At 40.8% G+C, this 21,611-nt stretch overlaps 7 protein-coding genes across 7 annotated transcripts; 5 read left to right on the top strand and 2 right to left on the bottom strand.

Moving 5' to 3' along the window:
- Nucleotides 1-518: 518 nt before the first annotated feature.
- LOC116931590 lies at nt 519-1,721 on the bottom strand. The gene has a single exon (XM_032939187.2). It carries the CDS (start codon nt 1,448-1,450, stop codon nt 881-883), a length of 570 nt encoding a protein of 189 aa, XP_032795078.2. The 5' UTR covers nt 1,451-1,721; the 3' UTR covers nt 519-880.
- A 557-nt stretch (nt 1,722-2,278) lies between these two features.
- On the bottom strand, nt 2,279-3,627 carry LOC116931600 (transcription factor 24). Its single transcript, XM_032939197.2, has 4 exons — nt 3,220-3,627; nt 3,032-3,088; nt 2,692-2,888; nt 2,279-2,593 (listed from the first exon to the last, which is right to left on the bottom strand). Exons 1-4 carry the CDS (start codon nt 3,248-3,250, stop codon nt 2,486-2,488), a joined length of 393 nt encoding a protein of 130 aa, XP_032795088.2. The 5' UTR covers nt 3,251-3,627; the 3' UTR covers nt 2,279-2,485.
- Nucleotides 3,628-7,214: 3,587 nt separating this feature from the next.
- Nucleotides 7,215-8,119, top strand: LOC116931603 (pro-resilin). Its single transcript, XM_032939200.2, has 3 exons — nt 7,215-7,365; nt 7,454-7,546; nt 7,638-8,119. The coding sequence occupies exons 1-3, from the start codon at nt 7,357-7,359 to the stop codon at nt 7,890-7,892; spliced, it is 357 nt and encodes a 118-aa protein (XP_032795091.1). The 5' UTR covers nt 7,215-7,356; the 3' UTR covers nt 7,893-8,119.
- Nucleotides 8,120-10,048: 1,929 nt separating this feature from the next.
- Nucleotides 10,049-11,428, top strand: LOC116931581 (extensin-2). Its single transcript, XM_032939178.2, has 3 exons — nt 10,049-10,188; nt 10,256-10,339; nt 10,420-11,428. The coding sequence occupies exons 1-3, from the start codon at nt 10,183-10,185 to the stop codon at nt 11,242-11,244; spliced, it is 915 nt and encodes a 304-aa protein (XP_032795069.2). The 5' UTR covers nt 10,049-10,182; the 3' UTR covers nt 11,245-11,428.
- A 2,282-nt stretch (nt 11,429-13,710) lies between these two features.
- On the top strand, nt 13,711-14,940 carry LOC116931580 (vegetative cell wall protein gp1). The gene is made up of 3 exons (XM_032939177.2): nt 13,711-13,850; nt 13,931-14,011; nt 14,073-14,940. The coding sequence occupies exons 1-3, from the start codon at nt 13,845-13,847 to the stop codon at nt 14,805-14,807; spliced, it is 822 nt and encodes a 273-aa protein (XP_032795068.2). The 5' UTR covers nt 13,711-13,844; the 3' UTR covers nt 14,808-14,940.
- A 1,266-nt stretch (nt 14,941-16,206) lies between these two features.
- Nucleotides 16,207-18,460, top strand: LOC116931607 (repetitive proline-rich cell wall protein 1). The gene is made up of 4 exons (XM_032939206.2): nt 16,207-16,324; nt 17,245-17,372; nt 17,449-17,529; nt 17,621-18,460. Exons 2-4 carry the CDS (start codon nt 17,367-17,369, stop codon nt 18,272-18,274), a joined length of 741 nt encoding a protein of 246 aa, XP_032795097.2. The 5' UTR covers nt 16,207-16,324; nt 17,245-17,366; the 3' UTR covers nt 18,275-18,460.
- Nucleotides 18,461-20,123: 1,663 nt separating this feature from the next.
- On the top strand, nt 20,124-21,494 carry LOC123466405. Its single transcript, XM_045167101.1, has 4 exons — nt 20,124-20,340; nt 20,431-20,514; nt 20,594-20,879; nt 20,939-21,494. The coding sequence occupies exons 1-4, from the start codon at nt 20,215-20,217 to the stop codon at nt 21,400-21,402; spliced, it is 960 nt and encodes a 319-aa protein (XP_045023036.1). The 5' UTR covers nt 20,124-20,214; the 3' UTR covers nt 21,403-21,494.
- Nucleotides 21,495-21,611: the final 117 nt, after the last annotated feature.

Here is a 21,611-nt window from a genome sequence, read left to right as displayed (position 1 = left end):
AGCTGCTCATCTGCCTCCCCTCATTCTCCAGTCGGGGTGATATAGGTTCGTTTCGTTCGTTTAGGGAGGAGCAGGGGGGTTGCAGTGAGTGGGTGTAGGGGAAGCTCAACATCCGGCCAGGTGAATCCGTAGTGATTTTACATCAGGACCATCTCACACAGCGAAGGGATTTCACTACTTTGGTCAGACAGTGACTGAATGTTTGGATTTGGGAGCTGTCGAACGCACTCGTCTCTCGTGTTGTTATAACAATCGTGATTACAGTCAATTTCCCTAATAGATTACCCCCCCCTTTCCTTTTTTTTCCCCTGTGTTTTTGCAAACAGGGGAAATGAAATGTGCATAGGCCAGTTGACTGAACCAAAGTTGTTTTGATCCCTGGACATCACGTCTGTCCCCCTTTTTTTTCTTTCGTTAATACCTGTACTGCTTCTATTACTGATTAATTTTAGTCACTAACCCGTTTCCGCCCTCCTGTCAGTCCATCCGCCAGTTAAATGAGCCATAATAACAATCCATCATGAATGAGACGTACTTTTATTTTAGCCTTCTCACAGATTTTGTATTAAATCGATAATCAACATCGACATACATTGTGGCGGACCAGCCGACACTCTCCATGATAGACGTACTGTGCAATGGACATCACAATTGTTATGCAATCTCTATGCTAACCACATTCCAGCTGGGTTAATTGATTCGTGGTATCATTTGTTTTGTTTGTTTTGTTTTTTTTTTGGCTAAAACGCTTTGTTTTTTCGACTTGATTTTTCAAAAATGCTCTGATCAACAGATATTCTCTTTCTTCTTGACTTAATCTCTTTTGTTTTGGTTATTCCGGTTGTTTATTTTTGTTGTTGTTGTTGTTTTTTTTTTTATTTCAGACGACTATGTTGCGATGGAGTGGCATGTGACGACCAGCCGGCTGAGCAGCGCAGATGCAAGCGACGGGAACGTGAATAATTTCGGTCGAAACGACGTACTGGAGTTGCTGGTCGAGATAAGCCACTTTGATTGGCGACACGAGCGACACGCAACGGGCTGACTGCTGGCCCTGAGACTGGCCTGAAGAACACGGCGAAGATTCACAGAGGCAGTGCGAACGCAGGATCACGTCCGGAATTCGTTGAGGATTGGTGTCCCGCTGGATCTCGAACGGGCACAGAGAACGGCGTTGCAAATGGGGCGAACGAGGATCCGGTTGAATCGGGCATTGATGCCGTTGGTGATGAATTTCACGCCGGATTCTAATGAGAAATTCGCTGCCGTTGCTGCTGGATCGATTGGCCGTTTTCTCTTGCGCGTACATTTGCCTGTCCAGATCAACTGGATCGGCGGCAAACGGATGCACGGAAGATACAGGTAGGGATGCAGACATGCCGGCCACCACAGCCAATACCGTCGAACAGAGTATAACAACAGTTAAAAAACCTGGAACGGTTTGTTTCATTCTTTCGCGACTCGATCGATTAAATCAACATTTCATCTTTGCCTTTTCTTTTTTTGTGACTAAAGGAGCTGAAATGTTCTGCCTCGAGAAGAAGGATTTGAGCACGACAATTGATTTTAACTACACCTAACTATGGACCATGACTGACTGATGGCACTCTGGTGGTGTAGGCTCGGTCTTTACTACGCAGCTATTTATTCTACTGGATTTTTGGTTTTTCACGTTGGTTCGATCTAGCTCGAGATGCAGTCGGTAAGATTGCTGCTGTGCTATAGCCTATAGCTGCCTTGGAAAAAGAAAAAAAAAGACATTCGACGTTGGATTCTTGACGTCATTTGCGTCTATGGTGTTACGTGAGATCCAGCAACAGCGCTCGTTTCAACTGGTTACAATCAGAAATCGTTTTAACTTTGAAATTTCAGACTCCGTTAGAAATTTTCTTTCACCTTTTTCCTTTTTTTTTCTTCTTCGAATCGCCCCATTTTCTAAGTGTCTCTTGCATCACAATTGAATATCAGACGATGACGCGCTGGTTTGCATCTGCCTACCTTCGCAACTTTGCGGCAATCATTTGTTTTTTCGAGAGATCCAGACAAACGTATAGTTCAGCTAAACACCTTTGCGATGATATCGACGACCTATGTTTATCTCGTTGACACTCGTTCAAACGAGTTTCCATCGCATTTTTTTCTTCTTCTTCGCACTTTGGCTACCGTTGCGTTCGTCACGTCCACTCAATTTTACTTCACCATAACACGTGGATGATTTGTGATCTTCGATTAACCGACGCGCGGTGAGAATTTACAAGAAAAAACAAATGTGTTTTGCCCAGTTTTTCAGCATTTTTATTTATTTTTTTTTGTTTACATAAAGAGAGAAAGGGGTACATAGAGAGAGAGAACAAAAGAAACGCCAACGGATATTATCAGACACGTCAAAGATATCTGTGATTTAATTCACGGACAAAGAAGTTAAAAGCTTTCGCCTTTGCGGCAGAACGCGCCCAGCACGGCTGTAATGTGGTTAGCAACCTATTCAGTTATCCCCTGAATGATGATGACGGTAGACCTTCGTCTGGTCAGAGGGCCGATGAGAACCGGAATAATTCAGTCCAGCGTAGAGTCGAGCTCTCATTGGCCACTTCTGTATGCAATACATAAAGAAAACACGACGTTTGTTACCCTTATCGTTAGACAATTTATCCGATATAACGTCCACCACATTGATGAATAGAAAATCACCTTGACCGGATGAAAAGTGACGTTATTCTGGTTCGTAGAATTATTGGCTTGCAAATGAGTCTGTTGTTCGTCGTTGTCCTCTTGGACCAATCGGCCGAGATGGGCGATGTACGCGCTGGCCATCAGTAAGACGTCCAGCTTGGAAAGTTTGGTACTGGGCGGCACGGCCGGCAGTGCCGACTGCAAAGATTGGAAAGCTGACAATATAAACATCACAAACATTCAGCCAAGAAAAAAAAAAAAAAATTGAAACAAATGACAGTATGTGATTTTTGTTGATCTTGGTTGGATCGTAGTCTCATTCCTATAGGCGAGTGATGAAAACAAAATCGATATATACCGTCACGTAAGCTCTGGACGCGACTTCTCTCACGAGCCGCGTTCGGTCGCCGACTGCCTGATGAACAGATCGGTCAAAAGAAAAAAAAAAAAAAAAAGAAAAATTCGGTTAAGTACGTCATCGGGAAACTGAGACAAACCAGCACGCGTTCACTTCCGAGAAATCAAAAATAAAATGGCTGTTGTTACCTGTGATTGTTGATCGGCTGGATGACGACATTTCCGCGTGCGGATGGCTAAATTGATAAACGTGAACTAAGCCTCTTTGAACCGGCAACCTGGAACGTTTTCTATATCTCAATGCACTTAGTCAACAGATATTTCTGGTGATTGGTGAGAATTTTTCGGCTATATAAAATGAGCTGTTGGTTTTGACTGCACACGATCCGCCGACAACTAGCGCTGGAATGACGAAGATTCCGACGCCTTCCAGCACTCGATGTTGCAACATAGAAACAAGAAAAGGGGGGAGTTTGAGGATGATATTCATTTTGCGTTGTATGTACACGTGTAAAACGATCCGCGAGGAACACACACCAAGCAATGGCCCTCACTAAAATACCACCGCCTTTTTTTTCTACACGTTTCACTTTTCCACCCTTGAAAAAAAAAAGGAAAACATTAAAAACCAGAAAAAATAAAAAATAAATAAACATAACCCTCCCTCCTTTGCCTATACGTAACAAAAAATGCCTCCCAGCAGGGTCAGATTACAGCAAGGTTCCTTAAAAACTAATTGGGGCTCAGTGTGTGTACGTGCACTGAAGAGTTGCACTGAGGGAGTCTCCTAATTTCTACAGGTTTTTTTATGTGTAATGTTTTACATTGTTTACGTGAATGTATTACAGTCAAAGGGAGATCCGACTGGAACATGTTCGGATCGGTTGCTGAAACTCGAGGTTGTCACTCGGGACGAATCCGGATCGAGAAACTGGATGATTATAATGGATTCACATTTCAGGTGACGCACTATGTTTATTTTTATTGATTTATTATTCAGACAGTGGTTATGCAACACGTGTAGCCGCAACGAGGGGGAAAACACCAGTGTCGGGTAGTTGCAAACGTGATCGATCTAGTTCGACGTCATACGTTAAACACCAAAATGTGTGTAATGTATACTTGAAAGGTCTCCTAATAATAATTCTGCACTCGAATAGAAGATTTTGCGTCCTTGCACAAGTATCAGCTTAATATTAATATAGGTCTTGTGCCTTATGGGCTTGTTACAATTTAGATTGAACTGGAAATCTGCGCAATCAGTGTCTGTATAATTGTTCATGTAGATTTTTTTTTTGCGGTAATAGTTTTACTCGACTTGGCCTTAAAAATTAATATTTTGTTTCTGAACATAATTGAGGAAATTTAAGTTCCATCTCACTGTACGAGACCATAGATGGCCTTCCTCCCTCTATAGGCGTACAGGATCACCTAATCCATTTTCGTAGGTGCACCTCATCCATCAAATTAAGCCAAAAAAAAATTGGACAGGTGAGCTAATTTAATATCGTTAATACGTGGTTAAACAAATTACTAGTAGTTATCGTTACATCGTTGTAGGTGACACGGATATTACGTGTTGTCTTACGACCTTTTAATTGTCTACCAACCACTGCCGTTTACGCGAATAATAGCTGGTTGCCAGTTAAAAACGAATTGATTCGGAATCCACAGGCCGAGACTCATCGACGTAAAAAAAAATCCTTAATCAACAAATGCTGTCAGAACATGGCGTTCAAAACAGGCCACCTCGTCGTAATTTTTTTTTCTGCGTTATGATTAGCGCATAAATAACTGCGTAAAAGGCGGTGATTTAGGATATCTCCTTGAAGGCAAATGCGAGTTCTATAGTTTGTTATTGTTTCGGGATAGGGCCTGTTTGTTCATTCACTCGGTATGGATGCCATATCGAATTTATGGCGATTATCGATGATAGCAAGCTATAATTAAACTGAGATCAAATACCGATTATTTTACATTAAGCAGTTTGCTAGCATTTTTCAATAACTTTCGCCACGTGCAAATTGATCGCGTTCGTCTAAGGATATGCGCTCTGCGCGTGCATGTGTGAAGTAGAAACTACACTCAGCAGGTGACCAGACCGCAGCAATCTTTCGAACCCCCTGAAAATGTTTGTTGGATATCTAGGAAAGATAGTACTGCATTTTCTAAACCGTTGCAATGTCATGGAAGTAACCAAAAAGGGCCTCCCATGGAGTAAAAAAATTTTTTTTTAATCCATTACTTTTGCGGATATCTAACGCATATAATACGTACACATCGCGTTGTTATTCGATAATAATAACAATCGCATTTCACCCACGACTTTCTAATTTAAACAAAAACAAAACAAAAAAAAATCCCCTCAAATCTTGGTGGCTGGAGGCACATTTATTTTTTCTTGCAGTTTTCCGTTGTTGCTCACTTTTGACTGCGGAAACGACCTAGAATTATTCACAAAAAGTCAAAAACAAACGTAAGAGAAAACGGGTTTATTTTGGCTTTCATTTCTTTCTTTTTTAGGCCCACGCCCATCTCAGAGTCGTCGGACCACTTTCTGTTATACGTACAGGTCAAGACGCATTAGTATGAATTTTTGCCTTGATTTGATTAAATACCTGGAGGATCTCACCTTTTATTTTTAATTTACTGTTTACATTCAAGTTCATAGAGTGGCTTCGCCTCCATTCCGGTTTGCAGCGTTGCAAACCGGAATGCCGACTGGATGTTGATATCTGGCGAATATATCAGCCAAAGATTAACTTCTCTATTTGTTATTGCATATAGCGCCATTCAGCTCGTTAATTATGTACGTCACTGTCACTTTCATGTGTCAGCTGAATGTAGATTGCAACACGTTTTCTTTATGCTAATTCTCAACAGAATATTAGACGGCCATCCATTATGACCGAACGTGAAAGTGTCACAATAAGCACTTTCTCTGCAGATCATATGACAAGTTAACCATTTTTCTGATGCGGCCGAGTAGCTGTGAAATGTTGGCGAGTTGGGAGTCAAATCCGACGTAATGAAGACGTTAAACGTTAAGTTGTTCCGACGAATCCCGAATGATGTGAAGACCTAACATTCGGGGATATTGGAAAGAAGGTGGTGTGCCCTATCCTAATTTCTGGATTTGGAAGCCCTACAATCTGGATGACATGGAAAACACCCACTGGAAAGCCCTTGAGCATCTTTTTTTTTTTATCGGCATTTCCGAGAAGCTACAAATTTTCAAAGTAGAGAATCAACTAATTCATCGAAACTGAGGCAAAGGGGGATCAAAGTTCCATTATGGCCCCCCCCCCTTTTTTATTTGTTCGCCATTCTACCTCTACCTCTAAACTTTACCTTTGAAGCTGAGCTAAATGACACACGTGTCGTGTCTGTGAGGTGAATCTGTGTCGGACAGTGAAAGCCCGAATGTTGTGTTGAATTGATCTTAGTTTATTAACTGACCAATAACTAATACGTAACGGACCCTTTTTAGTATTCCACACTATACACAGGCTCATTACGATCGTTTTTGGACTTAGGGTCATGTTCGATTAAATCCAACAAAATCGAAAGGATATTAGTCTACCCCTGCTGGAACACTAAGGCAAAACGGAACTCGAATGAAAACATTCCATTAAGCGACTTCCCGTCTGTCCATCTTGCCACAGCTGGCCAGATTCACTGTACAATTGAAGCTGGAACGATCCAGGAGGGCGACGCACGCAAGGTCAGTGTAGAAATAATTGATTTTACGTATAACTCGAATTCATACGGTAGATTCAAAGTTAGAGCAAAACGATACAACAACAAAAATGGTAGCACTTCTTCTATTTGTCACAATAGTTTAGGTAGTTATGACTTCGCAAACAAAAACGTATATACTGTGGCTTGTTGGATTTGTTCCATAATTGGAGTGAAACGCCTTTTGCACCAGACTTGCACGAACCGGTTGACTATTTAGAAATGTTATTGAAAACTTGATATTCTAGAATGCATTAAGGATGGAAAGCACTGCATCGTAGCAATGAAAAATTGAAAACTCATGCGATGAAATCCCGATTAGGTAGTGACATGGAAGTGCGATGCAATCAACCACATTATTCACATCCGCAACGAAACAATTTCCCTGCAACTATGCACTCCTTTCACTTTATTTTTGTTGTTCAAATTCGATCAAGTTAGGGGATTTCTCGTAACCTAAGCCCCTTGTACAACTGGTCGTGTTTTGCCAAAAGCCAATTTTCTATAAAAACCCATAAAGAGAACAGTTATAAGTAACTAGTATACTCCAGAGCTTCAATCATAGCAGTTCCCTCTAAAATCTCCAGTATGAATAAGGTAAAAAAAAAAATAATAATAATAATTAAAAAGGCTTCCAGGAATTCTAGGTGCAATGATCCTTCTTTTATCTGTTTGAATTTTTCAGCTTATCGTACTAACTGTTTTGATCGCCATCGCTGCCGCGCTCCCTGTACCTCAGTCCAACTATGCGACCACAGCTTACCAACCCAACGAATACGTGAGTCTCTTAAGCTGACATCCTATTTCAGGTGTTGATTGTCACAATATTAAAACCCCCTGTATTTGATTTTCATTTACGGTTGTTCCAGCCACCTAAACCTTACAGTTTCTCGTGGTCAGTTTTGGATAAGCCGTCGTTCCAGGAATATTCACACACGCAGAGCAGTGATGGTAAAGTGACCACCGGCTTTTATCATGTTTACCTTCCAGATGGCCGCGTTCAAACTGTTACCTACACAGCTGATGAAAATGGCTACAAAGCTGATGTCAAGTACGAGACCTTCTCCAAAACCGGTTCGTGGATTCCTAGCGCGATAGGATTCCGCGTTCTCAGTCGTACGTGAATAATTCGTCACAATGTGTCATTAGATTTCTAGAAGAACGTTCTATATCGACAATATAATGCTGGCTTCATGTTAGATCGCATGTTTGTACCTTAAAATACGGCCATCTACCTAAGAATGCATCCGTTTGTTATGACTTGTCCGCATCGTTACGGTAGAGATCCACTATCAATATACTGTAGATCAGAAAAAAAGAAGAAATAAAGACTACCATTTTGTTTGGTGAACATTCCCCCTTCTATCTGTTTTTAATAATGGAAATTTTATGACTTTCTAGTTGGGCTGCATCCTAAGACATCGAATCTGTTCGAGTGCCGTAGTAAGTCATCGTTTATGTTGCGATATGAGTGTAACCCCTTTTCGTAAACTTAAGGTGACGTCTGATACAGCCTAACAGTCCAAAGCAGATAGGATCAGCTAACGTTGACTTTTGTTGCGCTATTTAGCTTTTTATTCTTTCTATAACTCCATTTAAGGAGAAGTGAAATTAATTTTCTGGGGGAGATGGATGTACGATAGTTCCGTATTTGACAAATCACTTTACAAATACAGATTGCCGGTTTTTTGTTTCATTTCTAACTGATTGTTGAACTAGTTATGAATTTTCATACTATATATAGCTATGATATAGAAAAGCTATGTGAAATTTCACCAGAAAAAAATCTCCCCCTTTCACTTTTTGTAAGTTCACGCAAGACTCACCAGTTATGCTTCCAACCAATTGTACAATCTTTCCGGTACATGTGATGCGAATACAGGATAGCGGAAACAGGCAAACGGCTATTCAGTCCTCTATTTGTATCGTTAGTCACGCTAGAAGCCAGGCTTTTCGGGCTATGGTTCACGAAGGTTTTTGCAATCCAGTTCTGGTAGCCAGTAGGCTTAACCAACAGAATTCCTTGTGCGATTGTGCGCTTAAGTGAATATGATTTAAAACTAATGCTAAAGCAAAGAAATTTAAAGTGGGATACGGGCGTTAGGTTAAAAAGTTTCATTAGGCAAAGAAAGCGGAATACTCGTAAAATAAGTGCATTGAAGCATCTGGATCTGGCCGTGGAGAGCGAAATGGGAATCAAATAGGTGGAAAACAAACTCTCGTTCGTGTTGCCTGCACAAAAAGAGAAATCGCTGACTCATTAAGTTTTAGGAAGACATAATAAGTAATATGCAGGTATATTTACCAGGTCCCTGAACATAACCTATATAGTCATTGCTGGATGCAAATCCCCGGAATTTAAAAGAAAGCGTATGTTCTGCGGGTTCAATGACAAATTCTCGATCGCCATAAGTTCAACAAACGGGACAGGTCCGAAAATTGAGTTGCATCAAAAAGGGACATTTCAAGTTGCCAAAGAGCTGCTGTTATTGGTTTAGAGCAATGGTAATGTGCCCTCTGTAAAAGGACAAGCTTAGGCAACAGAACGCAATGACCTACGCCTTTACTTATACGGAAGAAGGTGTGCTGCAATGGCTCCAAGTTTTTTTGAACCAAAAAAGAACTGAACGTGACCCAGATACATCAACTTTTGTCCTAAACAAATTGAATTGACTACAAAGAAAGAGAAAGTGCCGGCAAAGGCAACCAGTTTAGCTGTCAATAGTAACACGTACAGGGCATCTGTGAAAATACGGACGTCAACGATTTCCGATGTGATACTTACATTTTCGCTGTAATTTCCCGGTTATTATAGACAAACCCAGGAAACTGCAATTCAGCAGGGGCTTTACCGTACTTTTGATTTCTAACTACAAGGTTTACTTTCAGAATTCACAGACTTTCAAGGAATGAAAAATTGTAAGAGGCTAAATGTTTATATTCGAATTTAGGAACAATTCGGGGGTGAAGTGGGATTGAAAATCAGTTTTAAAACATGGACAGGTGGACAAGATCAAGATTTCTTGACATGAATTTAGAGCTTATTTCAATTGGAGAACCCGAATGTTATATTGTTCAACCCTGGAGCAGAACTTGAAGTGCCTACGTGAAAGCAACGAGTGAATGCTGCATAGAGTGTCTGAACTTGTCCAATAATAAAAGAAGCAAAGCCGTTTCACTTTCGCTCTCGCCTGTATCGTTACACTTTTTCTTGCTCTTCGAATACGGAAAAAGGGAACGTTATCTCATGCAATAGTGATAGGAAATAGTCCACAGGTAAAGCCCTTCCCTTCTACTAAACGTTTCACACTAGAAATAGTACTTGTTCAGCAAGTATATAAAGGCTGTGATGTCAAATGATAGTCACAACAGTCGTTGACTTGTCTCAATTCCACTAACACAACACTTCTCATCATGAAGGTAAACGTGAAAGATACTGTATATTTTTTTGTTTTGGTGTAAAAAACGATTTTTGCTTGTGGACTAGATCGTTTTGCTGTCCGCTTTCTTGGCCGTTGCAGTTGCTCAAATTTCATATGATCCAGAGCCGGCCTACAAGGCATACGAATACGTTAGTTCTTTTCAATTCAATTTGCTTAATTTAACTATTTGTCTAAATTTTTTCTATTTGAAACCAACACAATGTTTTAGCCACCACAGCCATACAGCTTTGCGTGGGAAGTCAACGACCCTCCTTCCTACAACAACTATGCCCATTCCGAAAACAGTGATGGCAATGTAGTCACCGGATCTTATCGTGTCGCTCTCCCCGATGGTCGCACTCAGATTGTCAATTACAGAGCTGACAAGAATGGTTATGTAGCCGACGTTAAGTACGAAGGCGAAGCCAAATATTCTGAATACAAACCGGCAGTGTCTTATGCGTCCCCGGCCTATAAGGCACCTGCCCCAGCCTACCAAACTCCGGCCTACAAAGCTCCAGCCCCTCCGGCCTACAAAGCTCCGGCGGCTCCGGAATACAAAGCTCCAGCTCCTCCAGCATACAAAGCTCCAGCTCCTCCAGCATACAAAGCTCCGGCCCCTCCAGCATACAAAGCTCCAGCCCCTCCAGCATACAAAGCTCCGGCTGCTCCAGCATACAAGGCTCCGGCAGCTCCAGTGTACAAGGTCTCGGCTGCTCCGGCCTATGAAGCTCCGGCCGCTCCAGAATACAAAGCTCCGGCCCCACCAGCGTACAAAGCTCCGGCGTACAAGGCTCCGACTTACGAAGTTTCGGCCGCTCCGGCATATAAAGCACCTGCCCCTCCAGCATACAAGGCTCCGGCTGCTCCAGTATATGAAACTCCAGCCGCTCCGGCATACAAAGCTCCTTCAACGGTGTATGACAAGACTCCGGAAGCTCCTGTTTACAAGGTTCCAGCTACTCCGACCTATGAAGCTCCTGCTCCACCGGCTTATAAAATTCCTGCTGCCCCCTCTTACAAAGCCCCTACACCAGTCTACAGTCGTAACTGAACATCTAATAGCAATAACTTAGTGCTCAATTTTTTATGTACAGTCAAAGGGAGAAACTAAATTTTGTGCGAAAAAAAACAAACGCTGATTGCGATGGATGATTTGTAACACACATGTGCCCAAATAGTATAAAAAAAATGAAACTTGTATGTCCGTTGACTAATTAAACAAAAATATCATGAAACAACGTTTCTTTTATTTTTTTTATTTTTGGGGCTTGTTATCAAAAGCTTAATTCGTTCTACGATGATACTCAGTTACGGCGATGGGATACACGTTTTTATGGCGAAAATGCTGACAGATGGGCATGCACACCAGTTGCATTAACGATGCATATCGAGGAAAACGAATAAGGCATCCAATTGTGATTCCAAAGTTGATGTGGTAGAAATTTAACGACGAATTCCAGAGGTTTTCGAGTAAAAGAAAGAAATCGGGGAAAAACAAAAGCTGAATTGATGCACATAAATTTTGTTACCGTTCCCCTCATTTTTACCTGCACGCGCTGCTTTCTTGTCTAGCATCCATTTCCCCCTGTAGCCATAAAGCAGATGAGGATGAGTGCGCAAAATTCTCATCCACTCAAGCTTCGCAGACAAAACGGCAACTATGTCAGTAGTCAATGTCTGCTACTGTTCTTGAAACCTAAATTAGGGAATCCTATCTACTTGTTCAACGCCCACTAGATCTTCTCTCGTTCTTACCAGGTGCACTGAGAGTTCATCGCCAAAGTATGGAACGTTGGCCAGTAACACACAAATTATGAATTGTGCAAACGCTTGTGGTCATCGAGACTGACGTTTTGGCGACTGTGCGTCGGACTAAAGGAAAGAAATATTTCAATCCTATTATTTAACCATTAAGGTCATCAAAAACAGCATTCTGATTGAGCATTGTGTAATGATGGCTTTGTGCTGTACACTAGTGCGTCTCCGGATCAGACCGGTTAACCTAATCGTCTATTCTAGTTTTAAAAACAGTAGGAAATGATTCCCTTCACTTTTTCCGGGGTACTTAAAAAAAAAAATACCAGGGAGGAAAAACTGCAACTTTCACTACCCTTCCTTACGTCTCACGTGTTCTGCCGGTCTCTTTGCTATTTTTCAGTTAGAATATAATATTTAGAATTTCTTTTGTTGATAGTTTCCCTGGCCACAGCAGGTTGCCATGCCATCTGACAGGTTAAAAGAGATGTTCAGACAGTACTTGTCCCATTGTAGAATAATGAATTGCCTCGTAATTTCTTATGTCATATTTTAAAGTGAATATTGATCCTGGTGGTTGAAACTAATGGCACAAGAACATTGGAAATGAGATCGTAGTACTGTTCCATTTTGTTTTTTGTTTTGTTTTTTTCTCCTGGCAGTTAGCAATGCTAGTCGTTCGTGAAATTGGATGGTGAATTCATCACGACACGTTTCTCCCGGAAGGGAAACACGAACAAAATATCAAGTGCCAATAAGTTAGGACTTTATTATATAACTTTTTTTTTTACCGTGTTGATGTTGTAGTTTCGAGGACGGTAGTATAATTTCATGGCGTCGTACAAGTCCCGCTAAACGAGCGAAACGAAAAGCCCAACCACGCACAAAAAAAAACACGGGCGTTGAGCTGATGCTTCTAGCCGGAGAAAAGGAGGAAAAAGGGAGCCAATCTCTTAGTACTCAATAAAAAATAAAATTCACACATCGATTAGCAAGAAGTAAATAAATTATTGGCCAGTAGCTCCGAAGAGAAAGTATGAAGTGAAACAGTTTTCCCTCAACTGCCCCATAACGCTCATGCTGGAGATCATTCGCACAAATAATCACGGATTTCACAAGAGTTCGGCCAACGGAGAATTTGGGGTAGTTCGAATGGAGAAAAATCTTGCGGGCGTTTTCGGGTAATAACTTTCCAAAAATATTACCGTATGATCTTTGATGCAGCGTCGTTCGCACCACGTTATACTTTCCGATTCGAACAACGCGCGATTTCAGCTAAGAGTGAAATTTCAGTGCCTGGCATTTATTCAAGTACGATTCCATATATAATCAGTATAACAGATTATTCAATGTTAGAAATTCACGTTTGGCAGTATCGAGAGAAACTGTTCCAAACATAAAAGGCATTGTTTGGTTTACGAAAATATTGGCCGTCTCAATTGTTAAACCAGGTATTAATCAATTAATATTGAGGTTGGCAAGGGCCACCATCTGCAGCCAACTGCCGTAATTCGAATTTGCATATGCATACTTTATGTAACTAGCGGTCACCAAAATTATATCGGTTAATATGATCTGCAAAAAGCCATCGATTATTACCAAGTCAAACGTGGGGGAGTTCGATACCGACATCTGAATGCGATAGAAAGCAAAAAGAGATCACGTGGTGAAGCAGAAGCGTGAGTCTAACGTTTCTCCATATGAAAGAAAGACGCAAAATAAACGGAGCCTGAATTCACTTTCCCTCTCACGCTTCAGAACGCCCTTTTCCCTCGGCCATATCGACCATCGCTTCACACCAGTGCAGCTCAGGGGGTACACTATATAAAGGGCGCTGTTAGATAGCTAAAAAACATCAGTTGTCCAATCCTATTCAACATCTAAACAGCTCTAAACATGAAGGTAAAAACTCGAAAGAAAAAGAAAATTCCATTACGGCAAAAGAGAACAGATTGAAAACATTTTTCCTGGATTATTGTTAGATCGTCATTCTTGCCGTTGTGTTCGCCGTCGCTGCAGCCCAATCTTATTCAGAGCCGGCGTACAAGGCTCCTGAATCTCAAGTAAAATTTTCATTTATCATTTTCACTGCATTTGTTTTTCAAGACTAACGAATTGCTTTAGCCCCTAATGCCTTACAGCTTCGCTTGGGACGTCAAAGACGACACTTCCTACAATAGCTATGCCCACTCTGAAAACAGCGATGGCAATGTAGTCACCGGATCTTACCGAGTTCTCTTACCCGATGGCCGTATGCAAATTGTTAACTATAGGGCTGACAGCAATGGATATGTCGCTGATGTCAAATATGAAGGCGAAGCCAAGTATTCAGAATATAAGGCACCTGCTTACAAAGCTCCAGCTCCACCGGCCTACCAGGCACCTTCAGCTCCCGCTCCACCGGCCTACCAGGCACCTTCAGCTCCCGCTCCACCGGCCTACCAAGCACCTTCAGCTCCTGCTCCACCAGCCTATCAACCACCTTCAGCTCCTGCTCCACCAGCTTATCAGGCACCTTCAGCTCCTGCTTACAGAGCACCATCCCCTACTTCAGCTCCAGCTTACAGGGCACCAGCTACTCCTGCTGCTCCGGCTTACAGAGCACCAGTCACTCCTTCACCCCCAGCTTACAGGGCTCCATCACCTTCTGCTGCTCCTTCAGCTCCAGCTTATAGGGCACCAGCTACTCCTGCTTATACAGCACCATCTACACCCGCTGCTCCTGCTTACAGGCCATCGGTAGCTCCACCCGCACCAGCTGCTCCGGCTTACAGGGCACCAGCCACGCCCGTCTACGGGGCTCCTGCTCCTTCTTCAACCTATAAAACTCAGCCAGTTCCTCTAGCCTACAGAGGCTAATTGTTTAGTCATTCCGCATTTGAACGTCAAATTTTTTTTTAAATTCTAGCAGAGGATTACTTGGTACTTTTGATTGTCATTTCCATATCACATGAAAATGTTTTGTAATACAGGATGTTCTTACATTTCACTACATGATTTGTGGTTTTTAGTGTTGGAATTCCAAGAAGAAGAATTCAATGTTAACTAGACACGCCAATGGTTAGACTGGTGATTTACTTCTGTACTGATTCCCTTCTTAATTTTAAGGTTTGAAAAGAAAAACCTTAGCTTATAGATTCAAGCACCAATCGATTAAGCTGCTGTATTCAAAGCTCAAATCCTATAGAAATCTAGTTAAATGATTCCAAAGCTTCTTCTTAGCCGTGCGTGAGTGCCTCAAGTTTTGCAAACTGTCACACACATAATCGATAGCAATTCTATTCAACTGCACAACTGTGGATTCTTAAGGATTGGCTCTGAATGTTGAATTACTCTTGCAACAAATATTCGCATTCGGAAAGCTGCGATGACAAGGTGAACAGGCTCTTGCTGCATCACCAAATCGCTGTACCAAAATCGTTAATATTAATTCACTGAAGTACGAAGGTGTGGAAAGGTAGAATAAATCCATATTCTATTCTGGCCACTTTGTCTACTGCGTACAGAACGGAAACTCATTAAACGATGTCCGGGTCTTTCTCCACACCCGAAACTGTTTTTTATGCAGAGCGTTCAAGGCATCATTTGGCACGTTATACCAATCATGAAATGTATAAATTATTCAACCAAATTAAGCAGCAGAATACTCAATTCTTAATCAAGTATTAGAACAAGGAATCATTTGCCTTTATCTATTTATTCATTAATTTAAGCACATAGCCCAGGGATCTGGAAAAAGAAAGAAATGACAATCAATCAATTATGGATTGTGAGCTGCACAAACGAAAGTTCTTTCAAAACTTTTGTCGTTAAAATAACTATTTCAGCGAGTAAGCTGCAAATAAGTAAGCACATTTTCACGAGGCTTTTGCGTATCATCAATATTATACACACATTAGTGCAAATTCTCACTTGCAGGAAAAAAAAAGAAAACGAATCTTATTCCTTCGACTTAAGGTTTGTTTGCTAATTCGGAAAGTTTGCACCCGTAATTGCTAAGTGATGGTTTTTATATATCTTAAGATACCCCTAAATTTGCCGTTGATCAGCATCAAATTCTCAGAAAACAGAGATGAATATTTACTTACAAAATATCCCATAGGAGTTTCATAACCTCAAATTTCAAAAAAGGGAATGGTATTACAGATATCGCTTCCTTGTCCCTTCCTTATCCCCCTGTTTCTAACCATTCGCACGTTTTCTTTTTTAATGAAGCTGGCAACCCTTTGTAAATCCATCCATAATGAATTCAGTGCACAACAGGACCAGTTTCATGTTTCAGTTCATCGTTGCCTAGAAATGGCAAGTCGTTTAAAACCCAACATGTTTTTTTGTTTTTTTAAGTTGCTATAGTGCTTTGGAGAATACTCTAAACGGTGAGTGGATTATCAAGCACTCAGTCGTGTCTTTTTTTTAAACCAGTGTATTCCATAAGGTTTTTGATCGATTCTCCTCAGAAACATTTAGCCGAGATGACATTCTATTCGAGGTAAAACTAACATGTAAAAATGCGTTGATGTTATTTCGTGATTCGAAACATTGTTAAAGATTTCACCCCCAACTTTGGTCACGCTAGACAATCTGAATTTAAAGGCTAAAATTTGAAGACGTAGAAACTAGAAAGCTAGTGCATTTTTTTGTAAGGGGCTCGATGAATTTCGTCTGCATGGAACTTTACTTTCCTTCTCACAAGTCCCGGCATTTTCAACATTTCTGTCTATTATCTTTGACGGCAAAAAGTGTCAGTGTAAGCTGTCAAACGTGTTCAATTTTTTTGTTCAATCTTTCCTTTATCATATATTTTTCCGGCATCCCTAAAAATGAAGGAAAATTTTTAACTACAAAGATTTCTTGGAGCGAAAAGAACAAAAAAACAAAACAAATAATGCTACTGAAGCTTCAGATAATGCAATTTTGAATGTGAAAATATTATTTTTTATTGTTTAAAAAAAAAATGGTAGATGAAGCTCTTGAGTAGCATATGTTTGATTTACTTTGATTGACGTTTAATCTAAATCTGTTTCGAATAATCGCCACCTCCACGATCTATTTTCGAACCTGTTCCGCAATTGAAAAAACGAAGTAAAAAAAAAAAGATGAAACAATGCACGGACATGGTCACGATGACGTTGGTTAACGCAATACGCACGGGCAACAATGCCGCCAGGGGAAAATTGTAAATCGTTTTCGGTAGAAAGCTTTTGATGGTTGGATTTGACTTGCCCGAAGAAGAAAAAAAAACACAGGGTTCAAAACACTTTCCCTCTTGTTTGTTCTACATTTGGCAATGCTACAGGCTATATGAGGGCGATGTCGTTGTCACTTCAAACTTCCGAAACACTTGCAGTATATAAGGAAACCCCAAACTGCATAAGTCAGCATCAGTTGTTTCTATCCTCTCATCGATAGTTATCCAACATGAAGGCAACTAGACTTATTATTTTTATAGCTTTCTACAGTTAAGTGTTACTAATCTTATAATCTTTAAATCGTTGCACAGATTATCGTAATTGCCGTGTTCTTCTGCGTCACTTCCGCTCAAACTGTTTACTACCCAGAGCCAACTTACGAAACTGAATACGTGAGTGGTGTAATTTTAGCACGAACAATAATCCTTACTTTTTTAATCGCATTCAATTAATTTGGGTTGATTTACTTTCACTACTTTTTAGCGTCCACAGCCGTACAGTTTCTCATGGGAAGTCAACGATGCTCCCTCCTACAATAATTTTGCTCACTCTGAGAGTAGCGACGGTAAGGTAGTTTCCGGCTCTTACCGTGTTGCCCTTCCTGATGGCCGTACGCAGATTGTCACGTACAAAGATGACAGTTACGGATACGTTGCAGATGTCAAATACGAAGGCGAAGCTAAAAGTCCAGAGTATAGACCATCTTACTCTACCCCTGTCTACAAAGCACCAACCCCGGCCTATCAGGCTCCAGTCGCACCGGCCTATAAAGACCCCACTACACCCGTCTACGAAGCTCCATCCTCGATATACAGAGCTCCGGCTACTGTCTACAAAACTCCAGTCTACGAAGCTACTACTCCATCCTACAAAGCTTCTATCCCAGTCTACAAAGCTCCTAACCCAGTCTACAAGGTTCCCATTGTTCCGGCCTATAAGCCTGCGCTTCCAACCCCCTACGAAGCTCAATCTTCACCAGCCTATAAGATTCCTGAATACATCGTTCCTTCCTACAGACCTCAAACAACTGTTGCACCGGTTTACACAACGTCCTCTACACCTTTCACGCCCATTTACAGGTCACCTGCACCACTACCTATACTTTACAGGACTCCTGCAAAACAAACGACATATTAGTTCTGAATTTCAACATAAATGTCGTGAACATTAATTCCTAATGTGCCACAATCCTTACAAAACCTAAACCTCGCAATTAATTGTAAACGTAGTAGAGTTTGCATTGTCGTGTGTTTCAAACATAATTAGATGTCATCATACGTGTACATTTACATTAATCAAAGCAATATAAAATATTATTTTCAAGCCTTTGGCCCACACTAGAATGTAATCACAATTGATTATCGACCGGTGCTGGCACGAGCTTTGATTTTGTCAGCAACAGTTTCTTCCACCACATCTTCCCCTCTGCATTCCCCATGGTGAAATTTGGACAACGAATGCCAATCTGGCAATAGAATTTACCTCCGGGAAATACTGCGAACGAAAATTTTGGCAACCACCATACATTATGCTGTTTCTCAGCATATCGCAACCCAGTTCGGAACTGCACGGACGCCGTTAAGAACAGGTAATATTTTTTCTTTTCTCAAACTTTCCTCAGATCGCGAATAGAATTTTTTGCTATCATACGAAATAATAATGAGCTTCCTTTAGAAAGAAAGTTTATTATTCAGAAAGTATGATTGAAAATTGAAAGCATAAAAGTTGCGCTAGTTGATTTTTCCTTTGAGGTTCTTTCTATGGGACCTGATTCTAAGGACCAATTTATGTTTTAGTCACTGCGAATGATACCAGAATTGATGCGCAGATATCACTCTACAGCATTCAATTAAAGCATACGCACAAAGCAATCCTGCATTGAACTAGACATCAAAGCATCGGCTCAGCCTTTGCGCTCTTTGCAGGATTGCGCGTTTCTCCTTGTTTTGATAGGTGATGCGTAAGGATACACATTTTTTGTGGCGTAAAACCATTTTATTGATTGCATTGTGAATCGAACGAAGAAGAAGTGAAAGTATTCGTTTCTTTGTTCGACGAGAAACTTCATTCTTCTATACGTTTCCATACGTAAATATTAACAAAGACGGGATTATATTATTTAGAGTGCGTCAACCCAGAACCGTGGTCTAACTATGGGATTCAAATGAAATATGAACACCTATAGACACACATAGTCTTTGGATCTCTACTCCGTTATATCCGTAGAGCCAGTTTTACTTTCGTCTGTTTGCTTAACAGAGGGAGATGATAAATGTATTCAAGCCTTCCACTATGGAAATTCCATGAATCTCAGCTGCGCTTTTCACTGATATTGCAACTGCTAGAACCTCTGAGAACATCAATGGGGATAGCTTTGGATAATAATGAACATTGTATTATTTGGAACGTTACTCAAATCTTTAGACGATATACCTAAAATTCAAATTAATCTTCAATAAAATTCGAAGCTACTCATGTCCAAAGTTTGCAGGCGAAAACGATGGCTTACTGCTATTCTCCTTGGTTGGTTTCTCCATGCAAATACATCGGTCCTAACTCCCATTCCTGTGCTTCAAAAAATAGCTGATAGCAAGTCACGTTTTCTTCGCACCGAATGAAGAACAAAGGTCCACCGCCATCAAAGATAATCCTTTCCATGACATACTCGAACCTGACACGCTTGAATGTTTTCACCTTTGGTACTGATTGTCGGCTCAAATCAACGTCGATAAGCTCAATTAGAAAATCCAAAACAAACAGCGCAGAAGTCTGGGTCCGTATTTTTCAAAATCGAAACATGTTCTTTGCTGGCGCCAAGACAGACGGCTTTCATCATGAAATAGGACTTTATCTCATCGACAAAAGACCTGTAATCGTGCTTAGTAAAAAGAAGAAAAGAAAAACAATTATACACCTTGACTACTGAGTGTATCCATTGATTGACATTTCCGTATTCATAACGAATATGGTGGGATGCGACTTGTAAAATGGGTACAGTCTTGATTAGATTTCTGAACGCTACAGTATACCTTAGAACCTTACGTAATAGACATCTTTAGTTAACGTAACAGTCAATTATGGAACTGGTTCGTCACACCGTTGCTGTAGTGATTGTTTACCTGTTTCTTCTGACGCTGACATGTCCAACTAGTGGAAATGCTCTTACCCTGGAGGAGGAATTGCAAGAACTGACTGAGAATTACGTAAGGCAACTATTAAATATTTATACATATGTCTCTTGCTGCAGACTTGGTCTTGAATGCCTTTAAAATTAATTTTATTCCATTTTTCAGGTTCAGTTCAAGGAAGCTGTACAGGCAAAAAATGTTCAGTTGGAGGAAACAGTCAGAAAACTAGAGGACCAGCTGCAACAAAACGTTAGTATCGTCCCTCCTACTGTTTTTCATGGAATTCGAATTTTATTCTTTTTCGCATATTTTTATTCTTTTTGACCAGAATGAAATCAAGAAAGATTTGGAATCAGAGTTGATTCGTTTGGAATCCAAATTACAACAACAGGGGTCACGTTTAGCTGCCATAAACCCATCGATGTTAACAAAAGATTACAATAAATCTGTTTCGAATTCCGATACGCAACCAGTGGGTGTCCTCGATGAAATGGCAACGTCATGTGCGGATCTACGACAGGCGGGATATAATTCGAGTGGATTCTATTTGTTGGTGAGAAATGCAACAGTGGAAAACGTCTACTGCAACTTTACAAAAGTCTCCGACAGTTTAGGTAAATAGTTATACCGAGTGAGATGCCGACATCAATTGTACAACAATTTTTCCAACAAGGTTTTCGGCAGTGCGGTGAATATGGTAATCTGAAATCATCGCCCGTCTATTTTTACGTACAAAGAAACAACCTCTTCAGCAAAGAGTCCACTCCAATTTCATTTGATCTTGAAATAATCAATGTTGGAGAAGCGATGAATGGATCGTCTGGAAAGTTCACGGCACCTCAAATGGGAACTTATTCCTTCATCTTCAATGGATTGGCCAAGTTTTCAGTATCCTCTACTCCACTTCGTTTGGGGTTAAATCTTCAATTGAATGGCTCTGGGTTGACAACAGGACGAGTCGAAGTGGGAGACCATGTCATCGTCAGTGATAAGCTTATCTTTTTTGCCCTCCAAGCAACGCTAAAACTCAAATCGGGGGATCAAGTTTGGCTTGAAATTTTCTCTCTGTCACCAGGAGTGTCTCTGTATAATGACGGTACCCATTTTACCTGCTTCAGTGGTTCGCTATTGCAATAATCAACTGAAACTCCGTGAAACTCATGGTAATTGCTTTGAACATCTAAAGTAAACGTATTAACTAGAGAGAAATAGACTGGTACAACGACTCACTGATGACCTAACAACGCTCCTTTTTTCTAACGCGGTGATTACGGCAAACAAATTTGTAAATACTGGAAAATAACTCGCGTAATTGAATTTCTGCGTCGACGATGAGACCATTCATT

Source organism: Daphnia magna, unplaced genomic scaffold, assembly GCF_020631705.1.
Source record: "Daphnia magna isolate NIES unplaced genomic scaffold, ASM2063170v1.1 Dm_contigs139, whole genome shotgun sequence".
Taxonomy (NCBI): Eukaryota; Metazoa; Arthropoda; class Branchiopoda; order Diplostraca; family Daphniidae; genus Daphnia; species Daphnia magna.
The sequence above is the reverse complement of the archived record's forward strand: the minus strand, read 5'-3'. Positions and strand labels throughout refer to the sequence as shown.